The sequence below is a fragment of the Hetaerina americana genome, unplaced genomic scaffold (assembly GCF_022747635.1).
Source record: "Hetaerina americana unplaced genomic scaffold, ioHetAmer1.1.p SCAF_11, whole genome shotgun sequence".
In the NCBI taxonomy this organism is placed as follows: Eukaryota; Metazoa; Arthropoda; class Insecta; order Odonata; family Calopterygidae; genus Hetaerina; species Hetaerina americana.
In genome coordinates this window covers 24,457,825-24,482,549 of record NW_027286181.1, presented here as the reverse complement: position 1 = coordinate 24,482,549, position 24,725 = coordinate 24,457,825, and the positions used below count along the sequence as shown (strand labels likewise).

Genomic DNA, 24,725 nt, shown 5'->3' with positions numbered 1-24,725 from the left:
TGGGCATAGAAAAGCTGAAGAAGGAAATAATGCAGGGTTACAATGATTATGTCGAGGCGAAAGTGCTCACAAGTTTAAGTTTCTCGTTTAGTGTTTTCGGGAAACTTCCTCATCTGTATCTTTTCTAACTGTAGAATTTTTATCTGTCGACTTTCAGTGATCATGATGATGATAAAACTCGCTCCTTTTAGATTTTGTGGTATTCCATGAGACTGTATTGCTAGATAACGTTTGCACAACAGTGAAAACGTCCCACACGACCCAGGTTTCGATAAATTAGCATCATCAGGTGAGCCAACAACTCTCAAACTCGTATGTTTTCAGGAGGGAGCAGTGGGGAAAATAACCTTATTTTAAACCTTGGCAATAACAGTGATTTTAATGTGAACAGTTCACACTTGACTGGCGATCGACGCAAGTTTAACGCTCTAGAGAAATTGTAAATTTTAAAAATAATTCGCTCTGGATTGACCATTGTGAATGAATGCTCATATCCCGCCTTTTTCCCCATCCTTGCCGCAGTCACACATTAGAGCATCTCCTCCCCTCTTCACGCACTCCTCCTCCTCATTTTCCGCCCCTCCTAGCTGAATATGTTAGAGGTTTTCGTTTTCATACCTCACCAGACGGAGATGATGCTAATACAATGAAACCCAGGTCGCATATGAACTCTAAATTGTGGTTTGGAAAGGTTTTTCAGTAATAAATTGATAATTTTGATGCATTTCTTAGGTGTATACGCAATGAAATCAAATAGAGAGATCAAAAATAAAATAGGAAAATTACGTGCATTTTGTTATTGAAATATTCAAGACAACGAACTGAAATTATTAAATGAACTGAAAGTAACCAGCTTGGATTTTGCGCTTTCGTTTTTCGCCTGTTTATTTTCCGCCAGTTTGTTTTCCGCCATTTAGTTTTCCACCCGTTCGTTTTCTGCTGCAGGTTTCGCAAACATACCCTAAAGTCAAAGTGGAGACGACTGACCGTATTGCTTGAGATGATAATTTTTGCGGATGCGAATTTTGCAGCGGATATCCGCTGTAAAATTGCCATCGGAACACAATTAGCGTCGAGGACTCGGGCCCTGGTTCCCCCAAGTCACTTCAATCCGCATGGATAGGTTCCCCGCTGCGTGGACATAAAATACTTGTGACTAGAAAGGCTGCGTCTGCGGCGGATGTCGCGATCTCGTTCCACCGCATGGGCATTTCGTCCTCCCGCGCACGTGCCCAGGAGGTAATTCCAATAAAAATGAAAATGAAGAAAGTTGTTACGCGGATAAAAACAAGCTTGATTCCTTTCTGCAAAAGTCTCCCGTATATTTCGATTATACCTCCTCACTTTCGCAATTTTCGAGCGGAAATACATTCCGGAGTTTACAGTGCGATCATGGCAGACCACCGGTTTCACTGCGCAGGATGTTTGCCTCGCAATTCGGTCTCATACTTTTCATTTTCACTGATGTGGCTAATGAAATTAACGTGAAAAATAATACATCCTGCTGCTACGTCGTGATTGCGTTTTTTTTTTAAATTTTCATTTCTTAATTAAAGAAGGCAAGAGTTTTTCATTAAGATTGAGTGATCATCGTGCTAAATAATGATATTTGAGTGAAATTTGCTCTTCTTCTCATTTTTTCCTCGTTAAATCTCTTCATTATTTCTCGTCTCGTTTCTTGAGCTCATTAAGCGCAAATATGGATCGCTTCCGGTGAAATTGGCAGTTACCATTCGATCATGTGAAAATTAAAATATCTACTTAGTACTGTTCGCAATGACACTTGATTGATTTCGCAAAGCAATTAGAATCGCAATTTCGCCGATTCCTTAATGAGATACTTGGATATTTAATAGATAGATTGGGAATGTGTAATTCATCGCTCAAATTTGCACAGAAAATAATTTGATAAAAAAACGGAAACTTGAATTTTTTTACGCCACACCATAGCTTTTCTTATTTTTTGAAATTTTATTTTTACTATCTTTGCTAGTATCTCCGAAATTAATTCAATCAGAAGCATTTTTTCCTCGATAGTAGTAGTATTTAGGGGAGGCGACCGACAACTGAGGTCATTTGCGCCATTAGGGATGGACAGGAAAGGATGAAGGGTGGAGAGAAACCCGGCGTCGGCATTAGCCTACTCTTTACGAAAGGCGCCAAGGGGTCCGCAGCGTAACGTCCCATCCGACGGACGGCGTACTCACTCAAAGTGCCCTCCACAAAGAACCTCAAGTAGGGATCAAGATACCTCTGAAAAATATTCAATACCGCCGGGATTTGAACCCGAGCCCCCTGGGTGGGAAGCCAATACGATAGCCACCGCACCAATCCCGATCCCCCTTTTCGCCTCGGTACCATAATGTTCACATCTTTTGGAATTCATTTTTTGATACTTCATGTTAACTTTGGAAATTTCTCCGTTGCTATTTGTAATGTTCGTTTCGTATTATTTTTAACATCATCGAAGCATAAAAATTGTCGTGCTTAACGCTTTTCCTTCGTTTAAGTTGATGTTCCCTATCGACCAGTTTGATTTCTTTATTAAATCCGTGTTGTCGGTAACTTCCATATTAATTAACGATTAGCCGCACTATTTCTTGAGAATATCAGTATCTTCGCTATTCTCATCCCATGCCTATCACATTGATGGTGCAACGCGCTGAGTAATGATTGCAATCCGTTGTCTGTCTGGCTAACTAACGCTTGATCATGCGAAAACCTAACTGATTTGAAGGCTTCCCCACCTACTTCCACTCCAGCCCTTTCCAAGCCTCTCTTACAATTTCCTCCGCGTGTGTGTGTGTATATATATATATATATATATATATATATATATATATTTATTTATTTATTTATATACACACATATATATAATTATATATACATATATATACATGTACATTTTTATATAATTATACAGGGTTCGTCCGGAAAATAAGTTTACTGATTTTTTCCCGCCGCTCCAGGCGCGCCCAGCATCGCTCTGACGGGCTGCGATTGGAGGGGGGTATGTTGGCAAGCGACGCTGAAAAAGGCAGTCGGCTCTGAGCTGTGGTGTAGTGAGGAGCTCTGTTAACGCGAACCTCCACGCTCGACCCACGTCACGGAACGCGATGCCGAAGTTTTTGGAGCAGCGTTATTCCATCAAATTTGCGGTAAATCTTGGGAAATCGTCTACCAAAACTGTCGGTATGATTAACCAGGCTTACGGGGAGTCAGCCATGTCCAGAAACATGATCTTTCGGTGGCACAAGATGTTCGTGGAGGGCAGAGAAGAGGTCGACGACGAACCACGGCCTGGACGCCCATCAACGACACTCACCGACGAAAATGTGCGAAAAGTTCGCGATGTACTGAACTCTGATCGTCGTCTTAGTGTTCGGATGATAGCAGAGCAGTGTAATGTGCCAAAAACAATAGTACACGAAATTATTAGGGAGCAATTACAGATGCGAAAAATTTGTGCAAAGTTGGTGCCGAAAGTGCTCAGTGATGATCAAAGACTCAATCGTTTGGAAATCGCGACACAACTTGCGGATCACTGCAAAAATGATCCACATTTTTTAGAGAACGTTGTTTCGGGTGACGAGACGTGGATCTTTGAGTACGACCCGGAGTCGAAGAGACTAAGTGCGGAGTGGCACACCCCATCATCACCCCGTCAAAAGAAAGCTCGCATGAGCAAATCTCGGATCAAGGCGATGCTCATTGTCTTTTTTGACAAAAGGGGAGTCGTCCACTACGAATTTGTACCTGAACGACAAACTGTAAATGCTGCATTTTACGTCCAAGTGCTCGACAGGCTTCGAAAACGAGTCGCCCGCGTCCGGCCAGCGATCAAAAACATCTGGCGGCTGCATCACGACAATGCGCCGTCTCACACCGCGCTTGTCGTGTCGGACTTCTTGGCCAAGCACGGCGTGGCAACGCTGCCGCACCCGCCCTACAGCCCGGACTTGGCACCACCGGACTTCTTTCTGTTCCCGAAGATAAAGAGGAGTTTGAAAGGAACGCGATACGGGACTTTGGACGCCGTCAAAGAGGCCGTGACGACGTGTCTTCGAGAGGTTCCCGATGATGCCTTCGCGGGAGCGTTCCAGGAATGGGAACGCCGCTGGAACAAGTGCATCGACTCACAAGGGTCCTATTTTGAGGAATATTAGCTTAAGATATGTAAAAGTGTAATAATTTTTTTTTCCTAAGCTCAGTACACTTATTTTCCGGACGAACCCTGTATATACATATATATGTATATATATATTGAAAATAACAGGTAATGATGTACTACTGTCATACATTACTGTATATCTTATTGTAATGAGCTAGAAAGTCGAGTGTTTTCATATATAAGTGTGCTATAACATCAGATAAGAGGTTATTGGCATATCGACGTGTTACAGTGTGTTTGTTTTCCGTACTAGAAATATATTAATATTCTAATTGTGTGTTTCGCAGCAGGTATTTTACGGTTTGCGAGGAAATTCGTTCTCTGTCAGCGAGAGCCGAACCGTTGGGCGCCTCGAAAGCGAAGAGAAATGGCGCCATTTCCGCCAGGCAATGCCAAGAGTAACAAACTTGTCCGTTTGCTTATTCAGGAGATGGTCTTGGTCGCGAGGTCCGAGGGTAGTTCTCACGGTGACCCACTTGCCGGCTGGCTTGATACGGATGTAGTGGCACCCGCAGAGGGTGAAAATAATGTAACGAGCGTATCGGATCTACTTCCGTACGAATGGATCGATAATGGTGGTGTCGTGTCTAAACGAGCGTACTTAACGTGGTGACGGGATCTTTATTTTAGTAAGAAGAATCAACGATAATGTTACTTATCTTAAGTGAAGTTTTGGAACGTGTGTCATTTTGTTACTTATGTAAAACTCAAGAGGAAGCTCGTGTATTATGGAAATCGCTCCGGCATAATACTATCAGATAATGTATCACCTGGTGGCTATGTTATACGTAAAATTACGAGTCGTTTAAAAAAATCCTTTTCGTATTCTTGAACAGACGTATACTAAGGCATTAATTCGAAAGTTCCGTACCCTTATGGCATCTAAATTTCGTAAGATATCTGGTTTCATTTTTTTTAATTATGTACTTATAATTCAATTGGAAATTTCAGGAAGAGGTCCCTAGACGATATTAGAAATCACAGGGTATTTTATTTCCCATTTCCATCGCAAAATGTGATTAATTTTGAAAATTGTTAAATAAACTGTTACATTGTAAGCCATCGATTTTAGCACTGGCAACATCGCATTAGTCAATTACTTAATTTAATGATTACGCCGATATTAAAAAGCATTTTGTGTGATTCCGTGCACTCAATAGCATGTATTGTGGTTAGTGCATCCCAACTCTTCTCTCTAATGAGTTCCCATGCCCTAACCCTTAACTGTCTGGTTAAATCCTGTGTATAAGGCACTAACCGTTGTTTTGTTATATACCAACTTCTTTATATTTTTCACATCGGTTCATTCGTAGCCGACGGAGAAACTTGAGATCCGGTTTGAGAGCATTGGGCTACCAAAAGTTACATTTGACCAATTCCCACTTACCAACCTTCATCTGGAAAATGCGAAATTTAAAAAAAGTCGGGTAAATTCACAATTCCAGACCCGTAGAAACCCTACTTTTGCAGTTAGGGTATCATTATAAGCCATTATGAATTTTTTTACTTATTTTGCATTTTTAATTATTTGTAGCTGTAATCTACCGTGTAGATTTAGGTTTTGGGTGTCCCATGAAAACTGCTACACGCCTTCGTGAACACTAGTACAATATGTGAATGGATGGAAATTCATTCACCTCATCGGCTCGTTTTTATTTCCCTCTCTTCCTCCATCTTGACGTCCAAAATGTCTTCTCTTTCCTACCTCTGCGTAATTAAAATTCTTCATCCTGCCTCAGCCTTCCACGTAGCCTTCTACTTCTCAATGTCTCCTCCACCCACAATTTTCTCTCGTTGCCAATATCTTTCCCCCTCTCCCTTTCCAATACTCCTTCGACATCTTCCCCGTCCAACTCCTTCCCAACATTATTGTAATTACAATTTTTGTGAGAAAATGAAAGCAATTTTTTCTGATTATTCAATCAGTATCTTGAATTAAATATGCTCCAAGTTCTCGGTGATAAATCCAGTGTTTTACAACATCATGAATATTGAGTGTGGTAATGGTAATCCGGTGGGTAGAGCGCTGGTCTACTGACCTGAAGACTCGGGTTCGATTCCGAGTGGTGCCTTTGAGCACCCTTAGCTTTGCTTAGTTTTATGATTTATCGGGCGCCAGATCTTCCTGGGAAACTACAGGCGTCGCAGAGAAAAGATCTGGCCCCCACTATCCTGACTTATGAATTTCACATGCCGTTACGAGCTTAGTACTAAGCTCTATCCTCACCTATTAAATCAACCTTCGGGTTAATTACTTTTCTCAAGAAAATATCAGATTCCACAACGCTTCCTTAAACATGACAAGATCAACCGACTTAGACATAACTTGGCGGAAATTACGAAAATTGTGTCCAAATGACTTCACCCTTTTCAACTAATTTCTTTTTATTTCTCAACCCGATTTCAACAAAACAATGTCCACATAAGGAGTACTTATGAACATTTCTAGTTTAGACTGGTTGTGGAATAAAAAATTAATGGTTGAAATGGTCACAAAGACAAGTTTATCCAATATACTATATACTTTACGACATAAATTGTTTTACGACCCCCATAATCTATGCGACACTTCTTACATTCTTCAGGGTTGATGTATGCTAATTCTGAATAAACAAGCTTCAGCCATTTTGAAGATTCGGTAATTGAGAAAATTATATAACGATTGTATAAAATATTAGTTTTAAGAAAGATTCGAAAAATGCCCAAAATCATTTACATATGGGTTGTATAAGTGCGTTGATCTCCTTGTTTAGAGTTTAAGATTTATTACAAGCCGTAATAAATGACTCGACGCTGGTAAAATGTGCAATAATGAGCGAAAACACGATTTGACGCACTGATTTTCGCAAAAAATGGGGTACATATAAAACTGAATCTCGTAAATCAGAAAAATAGGTTTAAATCGTTTGTTGATTTTGGATGGATACGACACACGTGCGAATAAATGAGAGCTATGATTTTAATTCAACTCTTCCCTTCGTCCGTTTCAGATGAGAAAGAGAGGAGGCGGCAGGAGTCGCATGCCGCGCTCCGCAATGCCTGCGCCCAGGGTGAGCCCCCATCGGTGATCCGGGGCATGGTGCAGGCCCTCGGCGAGGAGGCCGAGCTGATCGTCAACATGGCCCCGAATGGAAGCAACACCTTGCTGTTCACGTAAGTGGCTCACCTCTCGCTTCCCGGAAGAAACGTTCTTCCCCGTCGTTTCTCGTTTCTTGGAAAGAAATCGGTATTATATAATCATAGTAACGGTGTCTGGCATTTTATTTCCAAATGATCAAATATCATGTGATTGCAAGTGCATTTTGCCTTGTTTGATTTTTAATTTTACATTCTTCGCCTTCTTTTCACTGTTAAAACTTGCGTGTGAAATACAGAATGGCGTCTTCAGTTGGCGGCGAAATATTTTAAAAGATCAATTCTTCTAAATACAAATCCTGCACCCTCAACTCCAGTCGATACATCGTATCAAAATCTGGAATATAAATGTTTTCTATCACCTGTTCAGTATTTGTGGTGCTAGAGGAAAGTGTTCCATAGGAACCCATGATAAAAGCGCCAAATTTATTGAAGGATTATGCAAATAATCAGCGAATCCCAATTTATAATCGTCCCAGACGATAAAACTGACTACAGAGATGCCATATGAAATGTTCAGAAAATATGGAATACTCTTCAGGCCAAGAGCCTCATCAAAGTTACTTAATTATTGTTTCCTTCCCACTACTTTGACATTGGCCTGAAAGATTAGATATGCACTCATTGAACTGGTTATCACAACCTCCTTGACAATGCTGTTGTTGGGTCGTTGGCAGTGGAATAGCCGAGTGCCCCACTGACCTCTCATGTGCCGAGGATGTCTGCCACTTCTTCTCGGACGGGCCATAAAAAGAAGATCGATTTACATCACACCGTATCGTATCGATGCATTCATGTTTCTTGGCATTCAGTTTTATTCATTTTACTTGTGTATAATCGGTGTCAGGTCTTCATCATCAGTAATTTCCGTTGTGTACGATTTAAAATTAAATTTAGGGTGTGGCTTTTTCTGGTTTTGAAAAAAATACATTCCCCAGGAAAGAAAATATGAGGTCTAATATATTATTTGAATTTGGATTGAGATCCAGTGGACTAATGCCTTAAGAGAATTTAACGTGGAATTCAATCTTATGGTGTATTGGTTTTTATTCAGGAGGGGCGTCTCGACCTGAAAATCCGGAAAAGGCCAGGAAAATCGCAGGATACGGGAAAACTAGATTAAGTTAGGAAACTTTGTGGAAATTTTGGATTTTTTTCAAGGAACGTATAAAAATTATTTTTCAATCATTGTTTCCATTCTGAACGACGAAGACTTGCAAAAAATTGCAATTCTGACGGGAGAATGGCCATGTGCAGCCTATGTCGTTGCACTAAAGAATACTGGCGACATCCAGAGATGGGCTCTGTTAATATCATTTATCTTTATTTTAAGTCTAAATTAATTTTCGAAACCTTTATTGCAACCTTGTAATTTTCTTAATTTAAGCAGTGGGCAAATAATAGATGTTTCTTTCTCCAAGAACGAAATATTTGGAAGCGAAATTAAAATTGAAATTAAATTTAAAATACTTCGCCTTTCCACATAAATTTACACATATATTTATGTGGAAAGGCGAAGTATTTTAAATTTAATTTCAATATGAAGAATTTCCACCAAGTGACGCCAGAAACTGTTTCATTTATTTGGAAGCGATTCAAATCTGAGGGATTCCTGCCCCAGGCTTGTTCGTTATTTCTGCTAGAAACCTTTCGAATAGTTTCAAAGCGATGCGTGTTAGCTTCAGGCAGTCCTACATAAGGAACCTCCCCCATGCGTCCATCATGTTAATAAAACCCAGTTTTTGCTAATACCATACATAATAAAAATGAATCAGGGAAATTTAATGCCATATCTGAGTATTTAGTGACGGTTATTTAAGTCAGGCAACTTTTGGACTAACCTGTAAATTACAGGGAATTAAGTGGTTGAATTTCGCTTGTCAACCTGCTATAACGTCAACACGACTAATCTCAATAAAAGCATTTTGAATTAAAATTCAATATAAATTTTGTACATGCCATCTGAGGTTTAATTTTCATTCTCCTTATACGTTAAAGATTGCTCAACCATCCTCTCGTCGATATCATTGTGCTGTTCTTCCGAAGTTGGCAAAGGGCGGAAATGGAAAAGCCAACGTTCGAAAGAATAAGGATATTTTGACTCACGAGGAACTTTTCGAGGAAGATTTCACTTGAGTGTTTGGGCGCTTACCAAGTGCCATAAGCGAATTATTTTCCCTAACAAAAAAATTACGTAAAAATAAATGACTCTGGAATATTTTGGATTTGCAATTTTAGAAAAGGCGATGGAATGTTGAAAATCTGTTAATGATCGGTAAAATTTTCCTTTCCTCATCAAACCCAATGTTATTAATAGTGAGTGAAAATTAATAACAAAGTTAAAATTTTTAAGTCAAGTAATTTTCCTTGTGTTAAGCGCGTTGTAATTATCATGATTTTAATTTTATAATTCTTCACAATCGATTTCCATGGAATCTGATGCCTGACTTTCAATCCCCTAGTGGTGATACTGCTGTGGCCATGGGGGTGCCCGCTACCCCTTCGGTTTTATGGCAGAATTTTGGACTTTATCGCGATTTTTTTCGTTTTCTGTGCAAATTTGTTTCGTATGTTCGCACTTAATAAACTTTTTGCTCGGAAAGGTTTATACATGTAACCATGAAAGTTATTGGCGCAAGAATAGCTGAGGGCTGGTACTATTTTTCATCTTTTTTCATCATGAGAGCACACCTCAGCCACCACTCATTTGTCAAGAGAATAGTGTTAGTTTATTAGTTTTCCAGGCAATGGAGGCTGTGTTTTCACAATTAATTTCAGAAAGAATATGTTGTGCAATAATATTTGATTAGACAACACCTTGGCTATATTTTTCCATTTGTAAGTTCATGTATAGTATTAAGTTTATCCTTTATAATTATAATGTTTTAAACTTTCAGGGCATGCGAGGCTGGTCAAAAGGAGACTGTCAAAGTTTTGCTGGCGAATGAAGCAGACGGAAGAATCCATCCCGTCACCAAATACTCACCTCTCTACATAGCATGTTATTATGGCCGGAAGGATATAGTTGAACTTTTGTTAAAGGTACGATAAACTAAGTTTATATACCCTTCTCTTGCTTAATATTGGAATTTTTTTTGTAAATTTCTAAATTCATTGGAAGTTTTATTCGTTTAATTTCTCGTTTCATACTCGAAAGTCAATGAAAAACGAAATTAAAATAATACTTTAACTTAATACTTTAACTTAATTTCACAACAGTATTCGACTGAATATTAATTCAATCGAATACTGTTGTGAAATTAAGTCATCTTAGGGTAGATTCAGTCTCATGAAAATATTAGAAAAAGCGATCAATTTAAAGCGCGGGAAGCCATGATGTCTTTCGCGACTGTTATAAATCTTGATTGGAAGCGTTCGGATATAAGCCTCCTTCTTTTCCTATTGTGTCTGCCACTGATTAAGTCGATTCCATGAGACATTACTGAGAGAGATTTTTGCCAGTCGCAGTGGTTATAAGCCGACCAAAGCTATCCTAAAGCCCATTAAAGCCATAGCATTCTTCGAGGTTCATTAGGGAAACACGCAGATTTAAAACGAGCGAAATTGACCAGTTTTTTCCTTGCCTTCTCGGGAAGACGGAAAGAGAATATTTTTTAATCCCATCATTTCGCATTCGAATTCATTTTAGCGGTAAGTACGATATTACTCAAACAGCCAGCTATCGCTCAAGATTACGACATAAATGGTTCCTGACGCAGAGTGCATAAAAAATTTCTTTTGTTTGAGGCGAGTGTCCGAATATAGTCGTTTTAGTAAGCGTTTTAAGTTGAAATATTCCTACACTTGGAAATATTGTCCATATTTGTCATTGAAAATCTCTTCGTAGGGTACATCCTTTACCATCCGAAGTACTGAGTAATTTACGTGTTTCGAAGTAGGAAGTTAGAAATGTAGATTTTTTTGGCTTTCATCTTTATTTATTTGTTTGATAGAAATTCTTGTCTTCAGTTGATCTGGTATTTACATCGTTGAAAATGTTTTGAGCATGCGTTTAAATGTCGTATGTTGTTTAAACGCATGATGTTTATAATGAACTTGTTTTGGCCTACCCAGGGTGGTTTCGAGCAAACAATTAGGATGGTTTTATGCTCCCACACAAGGGATAGCTCATATAAATATGTGCTTTAAGAAAGTAATGGGCCTCCTAACACTAATGAAAAATGATTTTGTTATTCTCAATAAACGCTTAGAATGAAAAAGACTAATTCAATGGAGGGAAAACTACATAAGTGAACTTACGTTGATTCTATTGTACGTAATTTCTTGGTGGTAAATGTTGGCAGGTGGCACAGCGTTAGGAATTCAGTGAACTTATCTGATGCCTTTTATGCCACAGTCAAAACAAGGCAGTTTCCCAAGTATATGCTTGTCTAAATAATCTGCTCCCTTTCATTGCTTTTCGCACCTGCCCAGCACATTGTCACTATGAAGGAATTATTATTTCGCGACGTCATTCGCATGCTTCTCCATTTTTCAACCTCGTAAGCGAGCAGTCTCGGAAGTATATTTTATTTAATTATGTTAACGTGCTAAAGTCATAATTTGGCTCGTGAAAATTATAAAGCTTTTTATGTTCACATATGTTTATTTACCTGAGCCATTCAATTGCGTTCTTAAAATGACTCTCCGTATCCAAGGAGGGTTATTTTAAGAAAAGTGAAAAATTAATCATGTCAAGGACGGCGACTACGAAATGTTCTCGGACAAGTCCCGAGCCCTTATGCCACGAGCAGCAGACTACAACTACTACTACTCTGCTAACGGAAACATTTAGTGATGCCTTTTACTGGAGCCATTCAAATGAATTCAAAACGAACGCGGGAAGCGTGATAATGCCGAATCTTGTCACCCTTATGTGCTGCCCTAATTGTACTCAAAGTTTGATTACTTTTTGGTGTACATTTTTGAGACTTAACTGGTTATATTAACTAAACCCACACGTAATCAAAGAGAATGAGTGATTAATATTTTATTATCCCATAAAATATTATCGTAAGTCGACTTTTTATACGTTTTATGTCTTGGATAAATGTACAAAATCGTCTCCATAAATTTGTTAATGGTTGCATAACTCTATTATTTCGAGTTCAGATATTAGAAGAATCGAATATCTTCCATCTGTTGGTATTAATTACAGCACTGAAGTATGATGATGTCATTGTAAGATTATTGATACATAAATACAAAATCAAGATGAAGTGATCATGAAGTTGTCATCATGCTTCATTTCTACTTATAATTTGATAGGTACCTCCCCTCTGTGTGCATGCAACTGTGACTAATCTGTGCAGAAAACCTCTTTCTAATTGACATGCATAACATGACACCCTAATTTCAAATTTCCCTAGATTTTCAATTGTGCCAAGTACTTCTTTACCTTTTTATTGTATTCATTAATGAATTCATAGAAATCTTTGACTTGCTCACGAATGTTTTAGGTACCCATTAAGGTGACCTGTTTTTTCCTTTGCTGCGTCTCATCCTGTATCCTAAATTATTTTCAGCTTCACAAGATAAAAAACATTTCCTTTTGTATAATCATGTTAATAATTTGTTGTTTCTCTAAAATTTAGATTCCGTACACCTGCAATAATTTCTTTGAAAAAACAGTCCCTTTGAATACAATTGATTTTACTTATTTCTAAAGCCCAAAGCTTTTTGAACTGTAGATAAGAAAAGATTCAGATTATTTTTTGTATGATATATATTTTAAGTAAAAAAGGAAAGTGATTTATTAATATCAAAAAGCATGTTTAATCAGTATAAATCGTATGCAAAGAACAGATTTTTGGAGAGGAATTTGTGACAGTCCTAGCAGTATAATTACCTGTCTTCTTCATTTATATTCTCATAATTATTTAATTATAAAATGGCTGTACCTGACTTCAAGTGGGTAGGAATTAAGCCACTGATTGGAGTACCTCAGGATCAAATCTGGGTATTGTCTCTGGCCATCCTGTACTATATCCTAGCTCTGTGACATAAGTAGTGCCAGATCTTTCTAGGAAATTAAATAAGGAGCAGGAATTTGTCGAGGCTGGTCATGGCTGTTGGGAGAGGGTGGGACCATGGTTCCTGTATAGAATTTTACTTTTCTTGTACATTTCTGATTAAGCTTGATTGATATATTCTACTCAGCCAATTATGCCTACCAAGAATGTGTGATTGAAGAATATTACATTCCTGGAAAGAAATTAGATGATGGGAAAGGGAAGGCTTTAATTAATGAGGAAGTTTGTGAGGTTGGTCTTTCATCACTTTCCCCTTCTAGATTCCAACTGCTGGGCACTTATAGCTTTGTTGGTGAAATAGCATTGGGAAGTGAATGCCTTCATTCCAAGATTTCTTGCCTGCAGTTTCCAAGACATTTCATTCCATTAATTCTAGCAGTGTCTTAAATTAAAGCTCAAGTTATGTCCAGCTTAAGGATTTATTTAGAAATATATTGAAGTGCATATAATTTTATATTGTAACAATTTCAGAGTGTAAAAATCATTTGCCTTGACGGAGATTCAAACCCAGATCCCTTGATATCCAGCCGACTGCTTTGGCCAGTTAAGCTATCGAGGCATCCTCTTGCACTCCCAAATTTTGGGGGCTTTAAAGGAACAAGATTTTGTGATGAAATATTGTGTACACAATGTCACAGGCATTCGTAGTCGTGCACTAAGCACCACAGTCCACGAAGTTAAAGCCAACTTTAAACACTTTGGTTGTTTTGCCTTTGGCCAACTCCAAGAAACTGCGGAAGATGCCGCAGCACTAACACAACATGACTATGAATGTCTGTGACATTGTATGTATGGCATTTCATCACATCTTGTACCTTTAAAGCCCCCAAAATTTCGGAGTGCTAGAGGATGCTTCGATAGTTTAACAGGCTAAAGCACTCAGCTGGGCATCGAGGGATCTGGGTTTGAATCCCAGTCAAGGAGAATGATTTTTACACTCTGAAATTTTTGCATTGTAATGCATATTAGCGGGTGACTCCGTCGAAAGTTACTGCTACAGCATCTCCCTCAGTTTCTTGGAATTTGCTCATAATTTTCTTGAAATAAATGTGACAACCCTAACATATCTATTTACTTTGCAATTTATCATCAATTTAAGTTTATCTCTCCTCACTTGGGATAGGTCTTTCATTCCATTGCAAAAAGTGATGAACACTATCCTCCTTTTATATCATATCATAAATTAATGTTAAGAAAAGCCAAAATTTAAAGTGAACACAAATTGTCTCTTTATTTTTCTCATAGTCTTTTAAAAAAAGAATGATATCATAATGAATTAATTACATTTTTTCAGAAATTTCCTGAACTTGTGCAGCAGCAAACTGTTGAAAGGTGGCTACCAATTCATGCATGCTGCATTAATGGCCATGTTACCGTGGCTGAGCAGCTTCTTCGATATTCATATCCCCCACAAATAATGCAGAAATTTGTGTAAGTGGACATATTATTAGCAAAATGACTCTTTCTAGCTCTTAATTTCCTTAGGATCCAGTGCTATTATAACATCCTCTGAAGTCGTGTTCAAATATTTTACGCCATTACATTGCTAAATATTGTATGAAACAAGATGGTAATTAGATGAAATACTGTAGCCAAATACCAAGTGGAATAGACTAAGAACCAATTTTTCTGATTTTCTCTCTCTCGCCAGTGCTATTACACTGAAATGTTGACTATTCAGTTATTTAATATGCACTTCAGTGCATATTGAATAGCTGAATGGAAGACAGTAAAAGTGCAGGCGATATGTACATTTTTATTGTCTTCCATATTAGTATTCGGAGTGGATTTTTAAATATTTCTGTTGTACATGTATACAGATTTGCATATCTAGGATTTCATCCAAGGATTCATTTCTCGTGTCAGCTCTTGGTTGAGCTAAAGAGCTAATGCAATGAAGTAATCACCACCATCACATCCTGAAAATTTTCCTCATTCTTCTTTTAGTAAAATTATCCATAACTTACTTTTTTCCTTAAAAGTGTGTAATGAATTTCCATTAATTACTTTCAATGGATGAGTAATGTATGACTTAACTGAAAATCGAGTGTATTAAGAATTAAGGTAAATTTTTATGAGACAATTATTTTGAAAAATACAATCTTGAGTGCTTTGTTAATGGCATTAGTGGACATTTTTATCAAGGCTAATGTGGGAACTCTTAAGCAAAAACTAAATAAACATTTCAAGCCAAGAAATGAAACCTTTTTTTTGTTATGTGTCAACCATTGTTGTGTTTGTTGACCTTTGATCGACAGGATCTTAGGGTTCTTTCAATGGCAAATGCTTGTATCCTTGCCAGTATAAATAGCTGATTTGCTTTGGGTCTGTTTCCAATTCTATTTATAGCATGTTTTAGCTTCTCAAACATTCCTCCCCTCCACATCTCTCATGCCTCTCCCTCTCTCAAATGTTCCTTTTGTGCTTCAGTGATCCTTCTGGCCAGTGGGAGTATGAGCTTCCTTTTGATATCAACCACAAGGATGTTACGGGCCAAACTGTTCTCTACCAAGCTTGCTATTTAGGAAACAAGAAACTGGTTGACTTGCTGCTCAAATATAAAGTGAAGGCTTTTAGAATTAAGGTAAGTAGTTTCAGGATATTTTCTCCTTGCAACTTGTTCTTTACTTGGTTTTAGTTTTAACTTTTCTGCTTTGGGCAGTTGGCATTATCAAAAGTTTAGGTATCTTGAATTTGCCTCCATATGTGTACTAGATTTTAGATTTTGTGAATGATTTTAGTACATATTTTTATTTGATAGTTTAGTTTAGTACATGTTATTTTGAATATTTTAGATGATAGCTGAAAGGGATACTTGATTCACTAACTTGCTGATGATTTAGTCTAATGCTGTTACAATATTTATCTTTTTGAGATAAGAAAGTTAGCTTTTACTCTCTTTTGCCCTTATACCATTTGGAATAAATTGATGAATGTCACTAACAATTGAAGTGTGAGGGTTGCTGTTAAGTATGGACTTTGAAACTGAAAGTGCATTTCAGTAATTGTTCATCTTTTCTTGGTAGTTTCTCTGAATTTATAACATGCTGAATATTTGCACTGTAGGGTGAAGTTTTCCTATTTCCATTTACATAGAGAGGAAATGCACTGAATGGTTGAGGCCTTAACTTTGTAGAATTCCATTATTAACTTAGGAGAAAAAAACACACAATTTATCTTTGCTTTTCTACAGAATAGACTTTACTCGTCGACTAGTTTCGTTTACACAATAAACATCATCAGTCACTAGTCCTGATGATGTTTATTGTGTAAACGAAACTAGTCGACGAGTAAAGTCTATTCTGTAGAAAAGCAAAGATAAATTGTGTGTTTTTTTCTCCTAAGTTAGAGAGGAAATGTTAGGTGAAGTTTTGTGTTTATTTCATGGGAACTTTTGACTGCTGTGTGTGCATGAATTATATACATACAGTGAATTATGTACATACTTACCTGTGTGTGCATGATATACATTTTCAAATTACATATCTGATAGTCCAGCAAAGAAAGGTGCAATGCAGGAATCGTAGAATTTTGCGGTAGGTCATGGAATAGTTATTAATCCCTTCAGAGAAGCTATCTTGATACAGTGTGAGGCTGTGCTCTTTCTACGGAACTAAAATATTTGGAGGTTATCAAAGTGTGATATAATCGCGGTGAAATTTTCATCTTTGTGCTTGTAAGAATATTTTTTGTTGAGTCCACAACCATGATTCAATTATCAGGTAAAAACTGCACATTAATGATTGAAGGTCGTTGATGTATGCATGTACATATGGGTGTGGCACTGGAAAGGAGTGAATTCATTGATGTTGGATTTATCTTGAGTTTTCCCAAGCAATGAAGTAACGTAAAGATTCATAGATTTGAGGAATTCAATGTGTAATTACTGTAATGTCTCCCTGTAGTACATCAGACTGCGAAGCACCTAACTTAACAGTAGCCTGGCTTAGGTTAACTTATGTCATTCATAACCATATGAATCCAGTGATTCTGCCCCTTAACTGAAATGTCAATCTATAAATAATAGCGTAACATGTTGATTGTATTTGATGTATTGTTAAGATTAGAAATATGGCCTCCTTTGCCATGACACAATTTTCATTCTCTCTCCTCCTCTCTTTTTGGTGCAGACTGAAGAAAAAGAGAGTACCCCAGTGACAGAGGACGCTGAAGAAGCGAGGATCGAAAATGGATATGATGCTGTGAGCCCCACTCGTCGGAAAATCTCAGATGGAATCCAGTCCATTATGTCCAAACTGAACTTGAGCAGTAGTACTGTTGGTGACCCATGGGAGAGTTCCGAAGTCAGCTGGCGTGCGGGACGCCGGGGTTCAAATGCGAAAGAGCGCATGATAAGCCCTCTGCATGTTAACGTCCACTGTAATAATGGTGCGGAGACATCTCTTCATGCTGCAGTGCGTGGTGGTCACCATTTAATCGTTAGTGCTCTATTGACTGTAGCCAGTGCTGATCCAAATATGCCCATCCGTGCCGATCCCGGTTCACAATCTTCGGTTTCGATGGACGAAATGGAAGATGATAATTCTCATTCTTCTTCACGATCAAGATCCGGCACTACATCCAGTCAGTCGGCCTCTGCTACCAGGGATGGAGTGTCGACAGCTTTGACGGAAGCATGCACTAATAGGTAATTGAATACATGCATGAATATGTTTATGATAAGTGATCAAAGGTCATCTCTCCACTTAATGATATTAATCCAATTCTTGGGACTAATGTTATTGTGAAAGTTTCATAAAGTGAGCCCATAAATGCGATGATTTATGGCAATACATTCTGGAAGCTCTATTAGGCTATATGGGCATGTATATGCAAACATTTGGTATCAATTTATTACTAAATGTCGCATGATAAAAACTGCATATGTTTACTGGACACATCTCAACTCTAATGATTACTAAAGAGTGATTCCATATTGCCTCACCACAAGCCGAACACTTGCCAACAAGTTGCTCACCTAGTTTAGCAGCAAGGGATAACTGCTCTCATGCCCTCAGGGTTTCATCATCAGGCACTCACTGTTGACTGTGGGGATTTCCCTACACTTCCTAAGTACCCTAAATCTACTTATCTTTAGTGCATTTCCTCTTAATGAAAACAGAAAATGCACTTGAATGAACTTCTTTATCTTCTGTGCTCTTTGTGCCAATGCTTGACTAAATTTATTTCTTTCATGTTATCCCTTAAATAATTCTTGCGATTTTATTATCTAATAAAATGTTTTGTTTTAAATCAATATTTAAGGTTTAGATTTTCCGTTTTTTCTTCTTCACTATAAATTCGTTGAATGGTTTACTAATATGGGACTAAAAACTCCTTAAAATAATCAAGCTTAGTGCATCAACAAGATATCAATGAAGTTTAAATCACTAACTGCTCCTTTGTTAGTTATTTGAAAAAATGAGTTTAATTTTATTTCAGAGATTTTTGGGAAAACTTGGGCTCATATGAGGTGCCATACATCACCTTTGATCTATATATTGAGCATAGTTTTAATCCTATCCAAGTGAAATATTTGAAAGATTTTTTCATTTCCGAATGCATTCATATATTCTAAGAAACTGTGACAAATGCCACTACAGTAGTTTCAGCAGTCACTTGCTGATGTGCATACTAATGAGGGAAATTTGACTGTGTAAAAGTTATTTGCCTAGTCAAGGATTCAAACCTGGATCCCTCAATCTTCAGCTGAGTGCAATAGCCAGTGAATCTAATGGCTTATCTTCTTACAATTGTGAATCATGAAGGACTTCAGTGTAGCAAGATGTTTCTAAAGTTTAAAAATTGGCTTGAACCTCATGAACGTCAGCAGTGTGTACTTGAATATGATTAATCCATGTCATTGTTGGCATGATAATTTGTCAGAGTGCCTTGTTCCTTTAAAGCCCTTCAAAATGCATGATTTTCATGGGCATCTTGATTGCTTAACTGACTAAAGCAAACAGCTGGAAATCCAAAGATCCAAATTGAAGTCCTAGGTGAATGATTTTTCCACTGTGAGGTTTGCTACATTTACATTCATATAGTATACGTATATTAATGTCAGTGAAATAACTATTCTAAAATAAATAAATTCTAATTCAAATTTGCATTGAATAAAATTTATTATGATTACATAAATGTCATTCATAGGAAGAATCCAGGATTTGAGGAGGGTGGGCAAAGCATAATTGAAAACTTCTTGGGAATTTATAAATAACACTGAAAGAAAACTAGTGCATTGGGAAGTTTATGAGAATTCTTGAAAAATATTAAATAAAAATGGATCAAATATCTATTTAGACCAATGGACTCTCTAGAAATAACACCGGAAGGAAGTTAAAATATCCAATAAAAGAGATACTGCTCACCTATTCTAATGCCTTTAGAATCCTCAATGCATACTTACATACCTTGATCAAAATGTGAACATCCACCTTCTATCATGGTATTCATTATCCAGGGTATTAATTTGAAAAAACGTCCCTCCATATGTGAATGTATGTTAAAAATAGTGCTGCAATATTACATAAATCACCCCCTTTCATTCTGCCAACAGGGACATACCAATGGTTGAGCTGCTCCTGCGGCACTCTGCGAGGGATGACCGCTGTCAGGCTCTAAGGGTCGCCCTTGCCAACGGTGATGAAGGTTTGGTGGCTCTCCTCCTGGCAACGAAAGCCCACCGCGATCCAGAATACAGAGTCAACCCAGAAAACAGTGCGAACAATGGTGCTCGTGATGCCAAAAGTGCTTCAGGGGGACGGTCTGGGGGCCTAACCTTTTCCACTCTCTCCGCACTGGGGATCCAGTCAAATGGCAACGGAAGTGGTCAGTCCCCCCCATCTCAAACTCCTGTGATGATAAACTGGCACAGCCAACGCGATCTCATGAGACTTCGCACTCAGTGGCTGGTGGACGCAGCATTTAGCCTCAATCCCAGCCTAAGGGGATCGCGCCCTCAGCTGGGGCCTCCTGGGAAGATTAATTCCATGCGATATCTTCCAGCGTTGAACACCATCACGAGGTTGGATGTGTCAGACAACTCACTTCGATCTCTTCCACTCATCATTTTCTCACTGCACAGTTTAAGGTAAGGAAATGTTCATCAGATTTTTAAACTAACATTTTGGGTACAGGTTTGCTTCAACATCATCCCTTGTCATTCAATTAAATGTTACCTGTTACCCAGAGCAGGGTGTGATCGTTTGTGCACTTCATAGGAAACACTGGTGTTATGGTTTTCATTGTACTTGCCTCATAATTCTATTCAGTTACGTAACAAATCATATGATTCCTGTACATGATCCTTACATTTGGGCTTGATGTAGGGCCAGAGGGTATTAAGCTTTTGGTATACGGGATACGTTTAGTTGACCAATGAGGTTTAATGTGCCAAAATTGAAATTTAATTGAATGGTTCTTGCTATTCCCAAATGTCTTTGTGTTCCATTAGTGCTCAGGATTGTGAAATATATTATAGTTCAAATCATACACTGTAGTTCAAATCATTATCCATTCCACCGGGGAAAGGTGACCACACTCTTATTTTTTCTTTGTGGAAATATTCTAAAATAATCAAGTATTCTGAGTAAAACTTCCATGTAAAATGCTTTCACTTTCTCAAAAGGCAGTATATTTAATAAATTGCCATATATTTGAATTTATTTTGAACCCATATATTCTTCTTAATTCAAAAAGACCTCTATTTAAATATATTTTCTTTTTCATTTCCAAAACCACATTTATTTTAGTATTAAAACTTTATGCATGTGCATATGGCTCCAGAGAGTGGCTTACTGTATGTAGGACCTGAGGATATCACAGTAATGTTCAGTACATATAGAAGAAGAGTATAAAAATAAACCAGTGGATACAATACTAATTACTGTAAATTAGGATGGAAGAATGAACATTATGAAATTGTATCTGAAACACTTAAAAACTGCTTCCTTTTTGGTCAGATAAATATTATAATATTTTACATATTTTTTTTGCAGAGGCTGTAAGTCATTTGATTGGGTCACAATGGAAGGTATAAAGATTGATCAGTCAGTCTTAATAAAAAAGATGAGTTCAAAATCAGTCACATTAGAAATTAATTTTATAATGAATACAGTTATTCTTAGCCGTAGACCTAAATGTCTATTATTAGTCATTAGATAACTTCCAATGGCATTCTCGTACACTGTTGCCAGAGTCATTAACCTAGATGTCTAAGAGTTGGTCTTTATCAATTTCCTCAGCAATCAGTGTCAGTGTTGCCTTACTAGAATGGACATTACCATTGCCAAGATTGGTTTAGAAGCACACTCAGCTAAAAAAGAAATAATCAAAAGATGAAGAAATAAATTGGATGTTATGGGCTTTGCATTACAGTAGAGTAAGCACTCCACAAGCAAGTTCATTTGCCTTACTATTGCAAACTCCTTCAGTTGATTTGAAATTTTCATGGGTGGAAAAATATAGTTTATTTTTCTGTTTTTAACGAAAGGTTCTACTCCATCAGCAGAATTTAGCAGCAGTTCTTTGTTGGCTCTTTTTCCTAATTATTTTAATTATTTAGTAATGAATTTGTTCATGCCTATTCATTCCAGGTACCTGAATGTGGCACAAAACAAAATTGAGAAACTTCCATGCAGGCAGCAACCTCGCATTGGTGAAGAGGATGACCTTGGTAAAGCAGGATTGGTTGCTGCTGAAGGAGAGTCACAGTTCATGTACACAGCCCCTGTACTTGAAGAGATACTCTTACAGGTTAGGATAGGACACAGATTGAATTATTCCACTGCATATGGCTTTGATAACCTCAAAGATTTCACTACATATGTCCTTGTGGTTATCAAAGTCATTCTGGTTATTATATGCATGCTTTACACGTATTTTATAAATATTATATACTCTCTGTTCCTAATGAATGAAGCTCAAAGTGAACTCTTCATTAGCCACCTTTCAGAATTTAAGTGATAGTAGCTTTATCTTTGGTTAGGCAGAAGCTTTATGCATAGCTCTAAGCTCAAGCAGAGGTAAAGGAAGGCAATGGTTTGACTAAATCCTGAATGTCTCAAAATAAATTTACTCTGCAAGGCTTTGCATCATGGTTTCTCATTTCAGTTCCTTAAGGAAATGTCATATAGCGCAGTGTTTTTACTTCTTTGTTGGAATCCCCTTGTCTCCCAAAATTTCTGCCCATTATCTGTGGTACAGTTAACCATTGATCCTCCCACATGTTAATGTGGAAAGGGAGCCTACTTTCTAGTCCTTTGACATGTTGGTTGTACCAAACTTGGGTGCTTTCCATGTGACATCATACTGCATGGATTTGTTTCCCAGACTTTGCCAGATCCGAAACCCTCCTCTTGTGTGACTTCATATTTGGACTTCCCTAAGGTGTATCTCGTTTGAATGATATATTTTTAATGTGATTGCATGCTATTGCCCCCATGATTCAGGGTATTGCTGTAAATACAGTTGCACTCAATCATGAATAACCAATGATTATCAGTTTTAATTGGTTTTGGCATAAGAGATAGGATGATTCCTCTGCACATTCCTTTTCAGGTACCTATTTATAGATCTGTGCATTTTCAATAGCTATTTTTAGTGGCAAGCATTTGATGCAGTAGCTTCATTTGAAGTTTCATACTCTAATAATCCTTTTAATGACAATAAAAAATGTATGTCTGACTTTAAAAATCACTTTTTGTTTCTGGCTAGGGTAGATCTCATTCCAAGCCAAGTCTTTAGGCATGTGAAATACATGTTCAGGGTAGTAACCTGTTAATTTCCTTAAAAATGCTCATATCAACCTATAAATTGATAGGTGAGCTTAATCTAAATCATTGAAATGATTTTGAAATTTTCATGTAATAAAGTAATACTTTATTTCCCATAAAATCTGCTCTTTAAGTTATTAGCTATTTTCCTGTCGTTAAGATTTTGACACCAGTGATATTCTATGTGAAAATTCTGATGAAAAATGCTCATGCCTTACATCCTGTCTTTTCCCTTTCCAGAATAACCGCCTAGAAGAGCTGCCTGAGGAATTATTCCTCCTTCCTGCATTAATTTCCCTGGATGTCTCAAACAACAAACTCCAGGTTCTTCCCCATGCCCTGTGGCAGGCACCAAAGCTCAAAGAATTGAACATAGCCTTCAACCTTCTCAGGGACCTGCCTCTGGCCACCCCTCCCATTCTGACTTCTCCCACTTCTGTGATAGACGTTGACACATGTCCAATCCTCTCAGCCCACTCTTCATTGTCTTCCTTGGTGTCGGTTGAGGAAGGCACAGCAGCTGGAGACTCCAACTCATCATCCTCTGAAGTTCCTTCGCAGTCATCTGATGCATCAAAAGGATTGCTCATCCAGGCTGGTGCTCTTCACATGGCCACTCAAAAAGCTAAGGCTGTCAGGTTGGTACCAATCACAGTTTTTCATTACAGAGAGTCATATATTTCACTTACCTGTAGTAAGAAATAATTAGCTCTACGGCCTCTCAATTAAATAAGGGCCGCACTCAAATTTTGAGTGTGTGTTTCTTGAGTGCTTGTGTGTGTGATTGGTCTGTACCAGTCACAAAGTGTGTGCTTGAGAATATCCTGGAATCTTGAACGGGGTCTACTCTACAGCCTCGTGAAGGATTCCATCTCCATCTGAAATTCTTTAACAGGGTCTCACAGCCTTGTGAAGGATTTCAGTCAGGATAGTGTGCGTGTGGCTGTGTGTTGGTCCCTGACACGGATTAATTTCCCGTAAACCACCACAGAGGGTATTCTGGTCGAGAGGTTGTGGTTGGTCCCTGACGTGATTCCCGTCACACCAACACAACAATTGGTCTGACAAGAGATTGGCAACTAATTTTTACGGCCATTGGAGTTTTCTTCCCCTTTCTTATTCTCTTACCTGTGCTTAAAATAGTTGTAAAAAACCATTGCCAGTGAAATTATTTAGCTAACTATGGTAGATAACTGCTCTTTTTCTCCCAGCATATCCAAGTTTGTGGACTTTGAAGTTTGTGAAAGTGAAATATTTATTACATATTTTGTGAATATCGTTGGCAAAAAACAGGTTCACTTAATATATGCTGTTGGACACCTTAGTTACAAAATTGTATTCATTTTTCAAATGAAATATTAGATCTCTTTGGAAATATAGAAATTTCCTCATTCAAAATGCAGATATTTCATGGAACTTGTTGTGCGATATGTAGTTTTGAACATTTTTTCTAAACAAAATAAATTTTGTACATCCTGCTTATATTTTATCTTGCAAACTTCGAAATAAACTCTGACTCTTAAATTTCACGTACTTGATTAAGCTGTTTTCCATGTCTTGTTTGGTGATTTCATTAATTTTTTGAGTGCTCTATGTACACTCTTTAAATTT

The 24,725-nt window shown here is 37.7% G+C and overlaps 1 protein-coding gene across 4 annotated transcripts in view; it reads left to right on the top strand.

The window, feature by feature from the left end:
* The window catches only part of Lrrk (Leucine-rich repeat kinase), a 307,174-nt gene that overhangs the window by 240,614 nt on the left and 41,835 nt on the right, over nt 1-24,725 (top strand). For all 4 annotated transcript variants that reach the window (XM_071599499.1, XM_071599498.1, XM_071599502.1 and 1 more), the window contains 8 exons: nt 7,162-7,324; nt 10,204-10,348; nt 14,633-14,769; nt 15,769-15,922; nt 17,469-17,986; nt 19,898-20,431; nt 21,936-22,095; nt 23,355-23,752. In XM_071599499.1, coding sequence (XP_071455600.1) covers nt 7,162-7,324; nt 10,204-10,348; nt 14,633-14,769; nt 15,769-15,922; nt 17,469-17,986; nt 19,898-20,431; nt 21,936-22,095; nt 23,355-23,752 — 2,209 coding nt within the window. The remainder of the gene's footprint in view (nt 1-7,161; nt 7,325-10,203; nt 10,349-14,632; nt 14,770-15,768; nt 15,923-17,468; nt 17,987-19,897; nt 20,432-21,935; nt 22,096-23,354; nt 23,753-24,725) is intronic.